The sequence below is a fragment of the Aspergillus viridinutans genome (assembly GCF_018404265.1).
Source record: "Aspergillus viridinutans IFM 47045 DNA, scaffold_9, whole genome shotgun sequence".
Lineage (NCBI taxonomy): Eukaryota > Fungi > Ascomycota > Eurotiomycetes > Eurotiales > Aspergillaceae > Aspergillus > Aspergillus viridinutans.
Genome location: NW_025091225.1, coordinates 1,102,836 through 1,115,312, shown reverse-complemented (window position 1 = coordinate 1,115,312; position 12,477 = coordinate 1,102,836). Strand labels below are relative to the sequence as shown.

The following is a 12,477-nucleotide window of genomic DNA, read 5'->3' as shown; positions in this document are numbered from 1 at the left end:
CCAATCATGTGGCAACAATTATCTATCGTCACTCTGATTCTGTACTGAGGTATCTCGGCAGTGGTCCACTGGCTTCGATTGTAGAAGACGCCTGAATTCCATGACCCTACAGCTCATCCAGGTCAAAATGATTACTTGGTCTTCTCCACGTTGAAGAATATTACAGAGGACTTGTGCTCTATTCATCAAGGGGAACGATCTTGACAGGTGTCCACGGGGGATACCTCAGAAAGCGGCTGTTTATGGGGCTAAGACCATTACTTTACCTGAATCGCAACTGGACGATGCTAGAACGGAGCAACATGCCGAAAAAAAAATGAAAACGTCATAAATTACGGAACGTGGAAAGATGTTGTAATGACTGCATGGGGTTGTGCTGCTTGTGCAGTTGAAGCCGAGTCTGAGCCGAGGTCTACCGAAGGGGTATCCCGCGGGCCGGTGCCAAGCCCAACCAGAACTCACACCAATCAAAAGCGAGTACTTCGAGAAAATCCCTCTTTATGGGCTGAGGCGGAAATTTCGAGACAGTTGACCCGCTTCCAAAGGCCTAAAACTTTTCCATCGTTCCGTATATCGGTGATAACAATTTGTGACCATCTGGTGAATAGTGTCCAGACTATACTAGGTCTACAGATATTCAAGATGGGAGCTGTGAGGAAGATCAAAACAAAGCGCAGAACAAGGTACGATATACAGGGACACACTCATCACGTTCGTCGGTACACTTGAAGAACCGAGCTCTAACATCATTCGTCTTTGTAGGGACTACGATCAGGTCCGAGCGGACATTGATTCTCCCAAGCACCTTACGCAGTACAAAGCCACCAAGGACGCGGAGGATCTTCCAGGTCTAGGAAAGCATTATTGCGTCGAATGTTCGAAATGGTTTGAGAGCGAATACAACCTGGTCGCCCATACCAAGGGCAAAAACCACAAAAGAAGGTCGGTAATTGTAAACGGCGCGAACCCCTTCTTGGACCGATCACAACTGACCGAGGGATGTTTGAACAGATTGCGGATGCTGCGCGAGGAACCTCATTCACAAAAAATCGCAGAGGCTGCTGTCGGTCTGGGTACCGACAATGGGTTGCGACAGCAGGAAACGGTCGTTGACATGGAGGACTAGACAGCCTATAGCCTAACGGTCATCCTCAACAAAGAACCACCTTCGATAGATACACTATCTTCGACCCTCTGTTCAGGCTGCAAACTCGGCGACAAACTCTGCACGACTGGATTACACCTTCAGGTTCTTGTCGTTTCCCTTGAAGGCAACAGCGAAGCTCTTTCGTCCAATCAGCAACCAGGCTGGGTCTGAACCGCACATGAAACCACATGTTCCGAACTTCGCCAGTTATTGGCGATACCAAAGCCGAGCAAACCAATTCCGGTTTGCGGTGACCTTCGAATCGCCGGTTTTCGGTCCTGTACTAGCATTGGCCCACATTTATTTGGGTCTTAGTATGAAAATTATTTACTAGCTGCAATAAATACCAGATACATCGGTATAGTCTACAAGTTGATCTTAAACATAACAAATGTGCCTTCTACTTTATACTTCCAGTAACTCCAGCAACACAGCTCTGTGTCTGATCGCACGGGCTGTTTAGATACTTCATGAGCCATTCGTATGTTGCCCACTGTTGCGCATGATTAGCAAATGCCACTTCGTGGTGATGACACTGTTGAGAACACATACCTGGACAGCGTTCACTATGAAAGCTCGCAAGCTGCAAATTCCCAGGCCTCGGTAAAAGGCTTTCAACCCTTCGGATAGATACGCGGCTTTGGCAATCTGGTAGGAGTTCAGTGTCTGTGGGTTGCTCTGTAAATGTATCAGTGGGCGGGACTCGGGTGCCGTTGCAATTGTCTGCGCTTGCAGTCTCGTCTTAATCATATCCAGCGGGTAGACAGAAGCCCATGTGGTCACTCCAGCAATGCCTCCGCAAAGAAGTACTTTCAGAGCAATCTCATGCGCGTTATCATTCTCAGAGGACATAAGACGTTTGCAGTACTCGTAAGACCAGAAACTGTGGGTGGCATAGGTAAATAAACGTCCGACTAGAACTGGCGGGGAAAGATCTGGGGAAGTATTGTGCATACTAAAATCCGTAGCCAATCGAGTCTCTGGCGCAAGTAATCACACCTCCGAAGTAGAGACCCATCAATCCTCGGGTCCGAAAGATGTCCTTGGCGACTGTCCACGAAGAGATCCCGGGGCGAGTGTCAAGTTGCGCTCGGCATTTGATGAACTCTGTGGGAGATGAGACCGTCCAGCTGGCCACTCCGCCAGCAGCACCAGCAAGCCAGATTTTGTAAAGCGAAACACCGAAAGGATTTGTGGGATCCTTTACCGAATCATCCATAAACATCAATGAACGATTGTAGGCGACAAATAGAAGCGCATTAAGCGCTCCATATCCCAGTATGGGAGCAGCAGCACCTGCAGAATACCTATGTCAGTGCTTATGTCAGGTTACGCATCGTGAAAGGGCCAACCAACCTCGCACAAGGGAGCTCGCATTCTCAAATGAGCCTATGTTCTGGCTTGTTGATCCAGCTACATCAGCCCCGCCAGCTTGTATTCGAACCTTGACAACATCTAGAGGGTTGCCGATTATGATTCCAATGGCCCCACTGAGGTATCCCGCCCAAAAGTCCGACGACATTGAGAACAATTTCTCAACGTCGACAGCTTGAGTAGTGGCTACCTACATCGTTATTAATCCTACCATGGCTAATGGCGGGGTCGGCTACAATATCCGCACGTGATTGCGTGGTATTTTGGTGTTCCGTCAACGGTGGAAACGCGCCAAGTATTGCGGACAACGCGTCGAGAGGCAATTCACCGGATCAAGCAACCTTGATTGATGACCGCAGACAGCGACAGGGCAACCAAAGAAGCCACTCGAAAACCTGATCTTCTATAGGGGAAGCCATCAATGTAAGTACCTCCTAGTCTTTATGTCCCAATGAGCCTAACTGACAGAAATAGGTATCGCCCGCGACCAGCCGTAGGAATCGAAGGTGGAAACACCCCGTTATCCAAGCCACTACAGAAAAGCGTGTCATCCAACTCGATAGACCGTCTTTCAAAGCCTTTTAAATGTCCGGGGACTGCCGCCCCTACGCGAACTTCAGATAAGCCTGCGAGAAAACGAAGAAAAGTCAACTATGCGGGAGCAGATGGAGAGGTGGAGGACAACACCGTCAAGCCATGGACCAACGAAGAACGTCTTGCTCTTGCGACGAGAGACGCGAATAAATTCCCCGTCTTCAAAGTCAAGGACAAAGAAACCACCTTTAAGCAAAGATTTCGTATCCCTTTGATCAACAAGTCCTCTGATGAATATAATCCTTCGAGACCAACTCCCACTTTGGGAATGAGGCAAGGTGCCACGTTTGTTGTGAAACCACTACATGATCCCAGTGGAGAATTTGCGATAGTTCTATATGATCCAACCGTCGACGATATTGACGAGCCTCCGGAGTCGAAGCCCGAAGACAAGGATACCCAGGAAACTAAAGCCAAGCTGGATGAGCCACTGATGCACAAGAGCCTAGCAGATATACTCGGGCTGAAGAAGAAAGTTGAATCTCGTCCTAAGGTCCCAGTGGTCATAGATCCCAGACTGGCGAAAGTTCTGAGGCCGCATCAAGTGGAAGGTGTAAAGGTAATGATTCTCTCTACATCCACGCGAACACGAATCCCAGAAACTGACTCGTCTTTTCCGCAAGTTTCTTTATCGCTGTACAACCGGTATGATAGATAAAAATGCAAATGGTTGCATTATGGCCGATGGTATGGGATTGGGAAAGACTGTATGTCGCACCTTCTTTCGATATATTGATCAAGCCTAACATTGACAGCTTCAATGCATTTCCCTGATGTGGACACTTCTGAAGCAATCACCGGAAGCAGGAAAGACGACAATTCAAAAATGTATTATTGCTTGTCCCTCCAGTCTGGTTGGCAATTGGGCCAACGAACTCGGTAAGCCCCAAGCCCTTTGCGTCAGTCGCTTATATTAATATGGGTAGTGAAATGGCTGGGAAAGGATGCAATAACGCCGTTCGCGATAGACGGCAAAGCCTCGAAGGCGGAGCTCACCTCCCAAATAAAGCAATGGGCAATCGCATCCGGGCGGGCCGTGGTCAGGCCTGTTCTCATAGTTTCTTATGAAACTCTTCGAATGTATGTCGATGCATTAAAAGACAGTCCAATTGGGCTTCTTTTGTGCGATGAAGGCCATCGACTCAAGAACAAAGACAGTTTAACATGGACTGCTTTGAACAGTCTGAATGTGACTCGCCGTGTAATTTTGTCTGGTACCCCCATTCAGAATGATCTCTCGGAGTATTTCGCTCTACTTCATTTTGCCAACCCAAATCTGCTGGGCTCGCAAAACGAGTTTCGAAAGAGATTCGAAATACCTATTCTAAAAGGACGAGATGCCGCAGGAACAGAGGAAGATCGGAAGAAAGGCGACGAGCGCTTGGCGGAGCTGTCCGGTATTGTGAACAAATTCATCATTCGCCGGACGAACGATATTTTGTCGAAGTATCTGCCGGTCAAATACGAGCATGTTGTCTTCTGCAATCTTTCCCAATTCCAGCTTGCTCTCTACAACCATTTCATTCAAAGCCCCGAGATCAAGAGCTTACTTAGGGGAAAGGGAAGTCAACCTCTCAAGGCCATTGGAATATTGAAAAAGCTATGCAATCATCCGGATTTACTTGATCTCACTAGAGATCTTCCAGGTTGCGAGCATACGTTCCCTGAGGACTATGTTCCACCTGAAACTAGAGGTCGAGACAGAGATGTCAAATCTTGGTACTCGGGAAAGATGACGGTTCTTGATCGTATGCTGGCTCGTATACGTCAGGATACCAATGACAAGATTGTTCTCATCAGCAATTATACCCAAACTCTCGACTTGTTCGAGAAACTCTGCCGATCGAGAGGCTATGGCTCGTTGAGGCTGGACGGTACTATGAACATAAACAAGCGGCAAAAGCTCGTCGACAAATTCAACAATCCAGACGGTGAGGAATTCGTGTTCCTTCTAAGCAGCAAGGCCGGAGGCTGTGGATTAAATCTGATCGGGGCAAACCGCCTTGTGTTGTTCGATCCAGATTGGAATCCTGCTGCAGACCAGCAGGCCTTGGCTCGAGTTTGGCGTGACGGACAAAAGAAAGATTGTTTTGTTTATCGTTTCATTGCAACTGGGTCGATTGAGGAAAAGATCTTCCAACGTCAATCCCACAAGCAATCACTCTCGTCATGCGTCGTGGATTCGGCTGAAGACGTTGAGCGACATTTCTCGCTGGAGTCCCTCCGCGAGCTGTTCCAGTTCAAGCCAGAAACGCGAAGTGACACTCACGACACATTCAAATGTAAGCGATGCAGACCGGACGGAACGCAGTACATTAAGGCTCCAGCAATGTTGTACGGCGACACCAGTTCCTGGAATCATTTTGTGAATGATGGTGAGAAGGGCCTGCTCAGTAAGATCCAAGATCTACTGATACGCCAGGAGACCGGTGAAAAGGATGTGTCCGCCGTCTTCCAATATATTAGTCATTAAGGCTCTACTCTCATGCCGATTCTCGCTTGGAGCCTTTACGGCTTTCATGTTAGATTTTGGAGTTTTGGGATCATCTTGATGCCTTGTTATAGTCCCCGCGGTTAGAGCGATTAGGTACTCAACGTAACTTAGGACACCATACGTGATAGGACATAGAGATATAGTTGAATACGTTTTCCCGCGGACGCATATATAAGTCGTACGTTGAGAGACTGTACGTCAAGGATTTGTTGTACCGCTAGACTCGAGTATCCATGGTCGGCGCTAAGGCCTGTCTTTGATGGTTGACAACTACGTCACTTCACTTCCACTAAGATATCCCCATCAACTCTGCCAACGCATCTACGCTGTGAGTGCTCCCCACATTGCTATCGCAACGGCCAGGCGCGCGTAAGCAGCTGACTTAGCAGTTTCGCAGCCCTATTTGGTTCTAACTGTGCAGAGGGTGCAGCCTGGTATTGATGGTTTTTCCATAGCTACAGGTCGTTGAGTTCGAGTCCCTGATTCACCGCCAAGTCTAGCCAGAAATCGTCCCTCCACCATGAGCACTATTTAACAGAAAATCGAGAGTCGAGAACTCATCAAATCTATGCTTATTTGAGCTATGGATCATTCGATTCAGCGCCTGCTGAATGACAAGCTCTATGATCGCAGAAAACAGGGAGCTCTAGAGTACGGTTGACCGATTGTCTCCAGGAAAGTCTTTGACCGACAAGATACTGATTAACCATATTCAGGCTTGAGAAAGTCGTTCGCAATGCTGTTTTTCGAGGAGATCATGAAGAGATCCAGAAGATTGTCGATCAGCTTTGTCATGATTACGCCTACGCCGTACATCAGCCGCATGCGAGAAATGGTGGTCTGATCGGGTTAGCTGCGGCTTCAATAGCGCTTGGATCCGTGAGTCTGTTTGGATAGGTTGCAATGATATCGCTGGTGCTGAGACTGGACTGAATTAGGAGGGCGTTGCGCCATATCTAAAAGAGATTGTGCCACCGGTTCTTGCTTGCTTTTCCGACCAAGATGCCAGAGTCCGATACTACGCGTGCGAGAGCATGTATAACATTGCGAAAGTCGCCAAGGGGGAGGTTCTTCCTTTTTTCAATGACATATTTGACGCTCTGAGCAAAGTAAGTCGTCCCTAGCTATTTTCTCTGTTTTCTTGTGTACAACTGTCAGGGTCTAAAATCGAATTCAGTTAGCTTCCGATTCTGAGCTTTCTGTCAAAAACGGTGCGGAGCTTCTCGATCGACTCGTCAAGGACATTGTTTCGGAATCTGCTGCCTCCTACATATCAGTTTTGCAATTATCAGAGAAGCATACGGCAGACCCTGATGCGCAGGAAGAGGTCGAGCTTCCCACTGCGTTTTCGTTGGCCAAGTTCATACCCTTGCTGAAGGAACGGATACATGTCATCAGTCCATCCACACGCACTTTCTTGGTGTCATGGTTGACCTTACTGGATACCATTCCCGACCTGGAGCTTGTGTCATATCTGCCGGAATTCTTGGGAGGATTAATTGAGTTCCTTGGTGACCCGAACAGAGACGTCAACGTCACCACTCAGACTCTTCTCGACAGGTTTCTGTCCGAAATCAAGAGGATTGCACGCCTCAAGAAGGGCATAGAAGGGAGTCGCAAAGAGCAAGGGAGCGACAACAGACAGTCGGCTGCGAGTGATAGTGTCAGCACTACTACTGATAACACAGTGGCTGTGGACACTGAACGCAGTGAAAATGCTATCGAGGACTCCGAGCCCGAGTCAGACCTTGAGGAAAATGACTTGCAGGCTGACGGGGACTGGATCCCCGGGCAAGATGTTCACATTGACTATCCCAAGATCCTGGACATCCTTGTGGCTTTTGTCGATACCTCATTCGGTAAGCAAAATGAGTGGTGCGTTATGCCGTAGTCGCATACTAAACACTGAGTTAGATGAGGAGATGCAGTTAACTGCATTACGCTGGATTGACAGCTTCTTCGAGATTAGCCCTGAAGATATCCTCCCTTTCGTCCCGCGTCTCTTGACACAGGTTCTCCCAGCAATGTCTAGTGGTTCAGACCAAGTGCGGCAGGCCGCAAACCGCGTCAACACATCATTGCTCGAGTATATCGTCACCTTGTCTGAGGATAGCACCGAGGAAACACGACAGGGTCCGCCTTCCGGACCAATATCCGCAAGCAAAGAGCTTGTGGAGAGAAGAGCATCGACACCAAGTGGTCGTCGATCTGTCGAAACGTCCACGAGTGAGTCGAAAAAGCAAGCCTCTCAACAAGATTTCCCCAATGAGCAGACACCTCGTAGCAGTGTGATATCTACACCAATTCCTCCAGCCGATCTGGATTATGCCGCAGCCGTCAACTCGCTGACTTTGCAGTTCCTGAATGAGAACGAAGCCACAAGGGTGGCTGCCCTGTCTTGGTTGATTATGTTGCATCGGAAGGCGCCAAAGAAAGTGGTGGCATTCAACGACGGGACATTCCCTGCACTTCTGAAGACGCTGTCAGACCCTGCGGAAGCTGTTGTCACAAAGGACCTCCAGCTTCTTTCACAGATCTCGAGGAACAGCGATGATAGCTACTTTACATCTTTCATGGTTAATTTGCTTCAGCTCTTCTCCACCGACAGGCATCTGTTGGAAGTCCGAGGCAACCTTATCATTCGACAACTCTGCATGAATTTAAGTCCAGAGCGTATCTATCGGACTCTAGCAGACTGCCTCGAGAAAGAAGAAGTTAGTTTCCTCCTGTATGCAATTTTTCCAGGTGCTGACTGGTATGTTGTCTAGGACATCGAGTTTGCAAGTATCATGGTACAGAATTTGAATAATAACCTGATCACTGCACCTGAGCTATCAGATCTCAGAAAGAGGCTAAGGAATCTTGACTCCAAGGTAGGACAACGTCTTGAGTCGGCGGCTGCAAGCAGTTACTGACATATCCCGAAAGGAGGGTCAGATGTTCTTTGTCGCTCTGTTCCGGTCATGGTGCCACAATGCTGTTTCCACATTCTCCCTCTGTCTGCTTGCGCAGGCTTACGAGCAGGCTTATAACCTTCTTCAAGTCTTGTACGTTTACCGGTCCCTTCCCCAATCTCTGACGGTGATTAACGTAGAAACCAGTGCTGAGCTTGAGATGACTGTGAATATGTTGATCCAAATTGATAAACTAGTTCAGCTCCTGGAGTCGCCTGTCTTTACCTGTTAGTTTTCCTCCTACCTATATGACCCGTCGAATTTTGAGACTAAGGTACAGCAGATCTTCGTCTCCAGCTCCTCGAACCAGAAAGATACCCGTATCTGTACAAGTGTCTCTACGGAGTTCTCATGCTCCTCCCTCAAAGCAGTGCATTTGCTGCGTTGAAGAACCGTCTAAACAGCGTCAGCAATATTGGCCTCCTGCACACCGGCCCTCGACTGTAAGGGAAAATTTCACCTGGTGCAAGGAACCTGAGCTGACAGAGAACCAGTACGAACATGGTGTCATCCTCATCATCAGGCTACGAACGTGCCTCTGGCAGTCGACTGAAAGGCCGCGAGGAAAACACCATCCGGTGGGTCGAACTCCTCGACAAGTTCAAGTCCGTCCAGGAGAAAGCCCGCCGCGCGCAACGTGCCTCACAAAGGCTGTTCGACCAGGACGGCAGCACCGCAGGACTTCGAAACCCTTCCCTCACTGCCGCCCTGTCTGCCGCTGCAACAGCCGACAGGGGCAAGGAGCGGGGGCTGCCGGACTCGCCTCGAGGCAGCAAACCGGACATAGGTGGCTCGGGTGGGCGCAATAGCCCCGGAGACTCTGCCATACCTAACCGTGGCTCGCTCCTTAGTGGTACGCAAAGGAATAAGTCGGGGCTTCCTAATCTCGGCCGTCTAGGTATTGGGAGCAGAAGGTCCAAGCGTTGAGAGAAACTAGCGTTGTCTGCGCACAACCAGACTGTCTGCTGTTCAACTTTCTGGAGTGCTTCAACATGATGATGCCATTTGCGCTTCAGAGGTTTCCGGCTGTCCGCCTCTTTCTTTCACGCATACCCAAGTGGCTGATACGAGGAATGTCGTTGACCCAAGGGCGCGTGGTTCGAGCCAGACTATATCTATACCCACAGTGATATCCATACAGATGACGTTACTACAGTTTGTCTTTTTATTGCAGTACTTATGGAAGAGCAACTATGGTTGGTCAAAGGTCTATAGTGATTTGACTCAAAATATTCGAGTATAAACCATATGCACAGTTAGTTGTCCAGCGCTCGCCACGGGAGAAAATCCATTCCGTATAAGTCATTGCGACGACCCGCTAATTTTGCATGCACTCACGTATAATAAAGTAGAAAAGGAGGTTAGAAAGTCCAAAGTCTTGAAAAGTCGAAGAAAGAGTAGGGCGCGGGAGTGTCATGTTCCCAAGTCAAATTTCCAAAAGAGGAAAGAAGATCATGCAAAGATGGTTGACAGTGAGGTAGGCCAAGTGGTAAATCGGTATGAAAGCCAAGTCATTCAACAAGGGTGACCAAGTCCATTGACTTGGATTTGAAATGATCGCAGATCACGAGGGAGGGAAGTAAGGGCGCCTGTCTTCTAGGTCGGAGTTGAAAAGATCGGCAGTCAAGGATCGGAGTTGTCCGAAATGTTGCCCGGATTCTTCTTCCTCTTCACCCGTAAGCATCGCACGGCTTGAGCCAGGTACTGAGGCCTGCTGAGAGGGTATGATGACAGTATGGTGTGTGCCCGACGATCGATACTAAGTACATCAGGCAACATAGGTCCGTGTGACTAGCGCACCCTCCCGCCCATTCAGCCTGCGTGCCTGGCACTCAAGCGCGAAAACGAAAACGACAAAAGAGTCTGGAAAAAAAGAAGAGAGAAAAGAGGACCCCTATGGGCCGGGCAGAAGTGGCCCCGTACCTACCATTTGACAAACATCAATAGGGGCGGACATCCCTTTGGCGGAGATCCGCATCATCAATCAAGTGACATCATACTTCGCTTGATCAGCGCTTGATTAGGGCCTGAGGTAGGGCTAGGTTAGGGCTTGGTTAGCGCTTATGAAACAATTTCTCCACAACACCCGTCTTCCAATCATAGTTCTATTATTATTGGACTGTCAGCGACTCAACCATCCCCCCCTTTTATCCACTTTGAGTCTAATTACCAGAACACCAATAACGATAACCATGGCGTCGGAGATCATTTCCGGCGGCGTTGGCGCCGAGCTCAAGGACCCTCGTCGTCTGGAGCTTATCGAAAAACTTGACCGTGCTCGAGGCGGCAATGCAGACTGTGCCCAAGAGGTCTGGGCGGCCCTGTGGCTGTGTTCTGTTGAGAAGCTGGAAGAATATGTCAAACAGATAGAGATGAGCCCAAGCAGCTTAGCTGCAACCTCACTCTATACGAAGGTTGTTTTGACTGATATCATTAAACCATGTATGTTCTCACTATTTCTACGCAACTAACTATGTATTTTCAAAGTTACTCAACCCTCTTTAGGGTTGACCAGCGGTACTAAAAAAAGCTATGCATCATCTGGTCCTGGAACCCCTGTGGGTGGTGCTGCGTCCCCTGCAAGCCCATCAACCCCGACCACCACCTCCTCGACGACCCCGAACCCGAGGAAAAGGCTACGTTTAGACACAACTGTGTCGTCTCCAGCTGCTGACTCCCCGAGGTCTGCTGCAGCAAAGGATTTAGTATGTGTATGACTTCAACATGTATTTACAGATGGGCTGACTTGATTCTACCACAGTCTCTCGAAAGAGACGGAGAGATTTGCGTCATCACAAAGATGGGGATTTGCGCGGAAAGCGCCCACATATATCCCTATTCTCTTCGTGAACGCGCTGGTCGTAAGTGCGAGAGATTCTGGACAGCGCTGTCTATGTTTTGGCCACAAAGTACTATTGATGAATGGAAAGCCGACGTCTTCGGAGGCACGAATACTGAGCTCTGTGCCAATAGGATCACTCTCAGCCCAGATGCGCATGCATACTGGGATAAAGGTCTCTTCGCCTTCAAGCCTGTTTCAATGAGTGAGGATAAGAAAACTCTGAAGCTGGAGTTCCACTGGCTGTGGCCAGTGCCGCGATCTTCCACTATGGTTCTGAGCAATCCACCCACCCTCGAAGAGTCTCTAGATCGCAGTAATAAAGAAGTTTGTCTCTTCGACGCCACAACAGACCTCAGGATTAAGTCTGGCCATGAGATCATCATGAAAACCGATGACCCTCTCCGTCGTCCACTCCCGAGTATTAAGTTACTCAAGCTGCAATGGGCACTCCAGAGATTGGCATCGCTGAGCGGTGCTGCGGAAGCCATCGATGAGTTGTTGGACAGCGATGATGAAGGAGACCACGACATGGTCAGACTTTACGAGTCCCAGGAAGATTTCTGCGAGATTGACGATGTCTTTTGATGACAATGTATGTGTGTTTATGAGCCACCCCTCTCTCGTTCGAGGCTAGCGTGGATAAAAAGGCCGCCGCGAAGACAACGGACCGCCTCGAAGGTTCCCATGGGGGCATGACTATGGCCGTCAGGGGCGTTTGAGGACCGGGGGATAGTCTGATTCTTCGTTGAGTGGATACATAATAGGATCTAGCATGCTGCTGGTTATTCTCTACGAGATCGTCACCAGCCTAACACTATGGCCGAGCCTTTTAAATGTAAAGTAGGGCCTTTTGCTATTTCCAAAATGAAAGGAGTGTTTCAAGCATTATTAAACCAGATCATGTAAATCAAGGCAAATCTATGAAAGTCATCGTAGGTCATTTTGCCCAGAAAGAAAATGCCGGCTGACATGATATACGCCCGGGCTTGGATCCTCCAGACACGCCCATGTCCTTTCTGGTAAGCTCTTCCATGCATCTAGAATGCCTGTTGGAGGGTTCTGTCTCAGACTT

General features: G+C 48.9%; 5 protein-coding genes across 5 annotated transcripts; 4 read left to right on the top strand and 1 right to left on the bottom strand.

Moving 5' to 3' along the window:
* Nucleotides 1-642: 642 nt before the first annotated feature.
* Aspvir_009996 (putative C2H2 finger domain protein) lies at nt 643-1,126 on the top strand (the record flags this gene model as incomplete). Its single annotated transcript, XM_043273133.1, has 3 exons — nt 643-683; nt 763-942; nt 1,012-1,126. The coding sequence occupies 3 exons, from the start codon at nt 643-645 to the stop codon at nt 1,124-1,126; spliced, it is 336 nt and encodes a 111-aa protein (XP_043129068.1).
* Nucleotides 1,127-1,547: 421 nt separating this feature from the next.
* Nucleotides 1,548-2,669, bottom strand: Aspvir_009995 (putative mitochondrial carrier protein; the record flags this gene model as incomplete). Its single annotated transcript, XM_043273132.1, has 4 exons — nt 1,548-1,640; nt 1,700-2,030; nt 2,104-2,443; nt 2,504-2,669. 4 exons carry the CDS (start codon nt 2,667-2,669, stop codon nt 1,548-1,550), a joined length of 930 nt encoding a protein of 309 aa, XP_043129067.1.
* A 71-nt stretch (nt 2,670-2,740) lies between these two features.
* Nucleotides 2,741-5,588, top strand: Aspvir_009994 (DNA-dependent ATPase RAD54; the record flags this gene model as incomplete). Its single annotated transcript, XM_043273131.1, has 5 exons — nt 2,741-2,779; nt 2,931-2,944; nt 2,996-3,674; nt 3,871-3,994; nt 4,042-5,588. The coding sequence occupies 5 exons, from the start codon at nt 2,741-2,743 to the stop codon at nt 5,586-5,588; spliced, it is 2,403 nt and encodes an 800-aa protein (XP_043129066.1).
* A 604-nt stretch (nt 5,589-6,192) lies between these two features.
* Aspvir_009993 (VAC14 family protein) lies at nt 6,193-9,490 on the top strand (the record flags this gene model as incomplete). The annotated part of the gene is made up of 10 exons (XM_043273130.1): nt 6,193-6,260; nt 6,326-6,488; nt 6,548-6,718; nt 6,787-7,468; nt 7,524-8,323; nt 8,378-8,482; nt 8,538-8,656; nt 8,711-8,790; nt 8,847-9,006; nt 9,058-9,490. The coding sequence occupies 10 exons, from the start codon at nt 6,193-6,195 to the stop codon at nt 9,488-9,490; spliced, it is 2,781 nt and encodes a 926-aa protein (XP_043129065.1).
* A 1,265-nt stretch (nt 9,491-10,755) lies between these two features.
* On the top strand, nt 10,756-11,990 carry Aspvir_009992 (HNH endonuclease signature motif containing protein; the record flags this gene model as incomplete). Its single annotated transcript, XM_043273129.1, has 3 exons — nt 10,756-11,005; nt 11,069-11,268; nt 11,325-11,990. The coding sequence occupies 3 exons, from the start codon at nt 10,756-10,758 to the stop codon at nt 11,988-11,990; spliced, it is 1,116 nt and encodes a 371-aa protein (XP_043129064.1).
* Nucleotides 11,991-12,477: the final 487 nt, after the last annotated feature.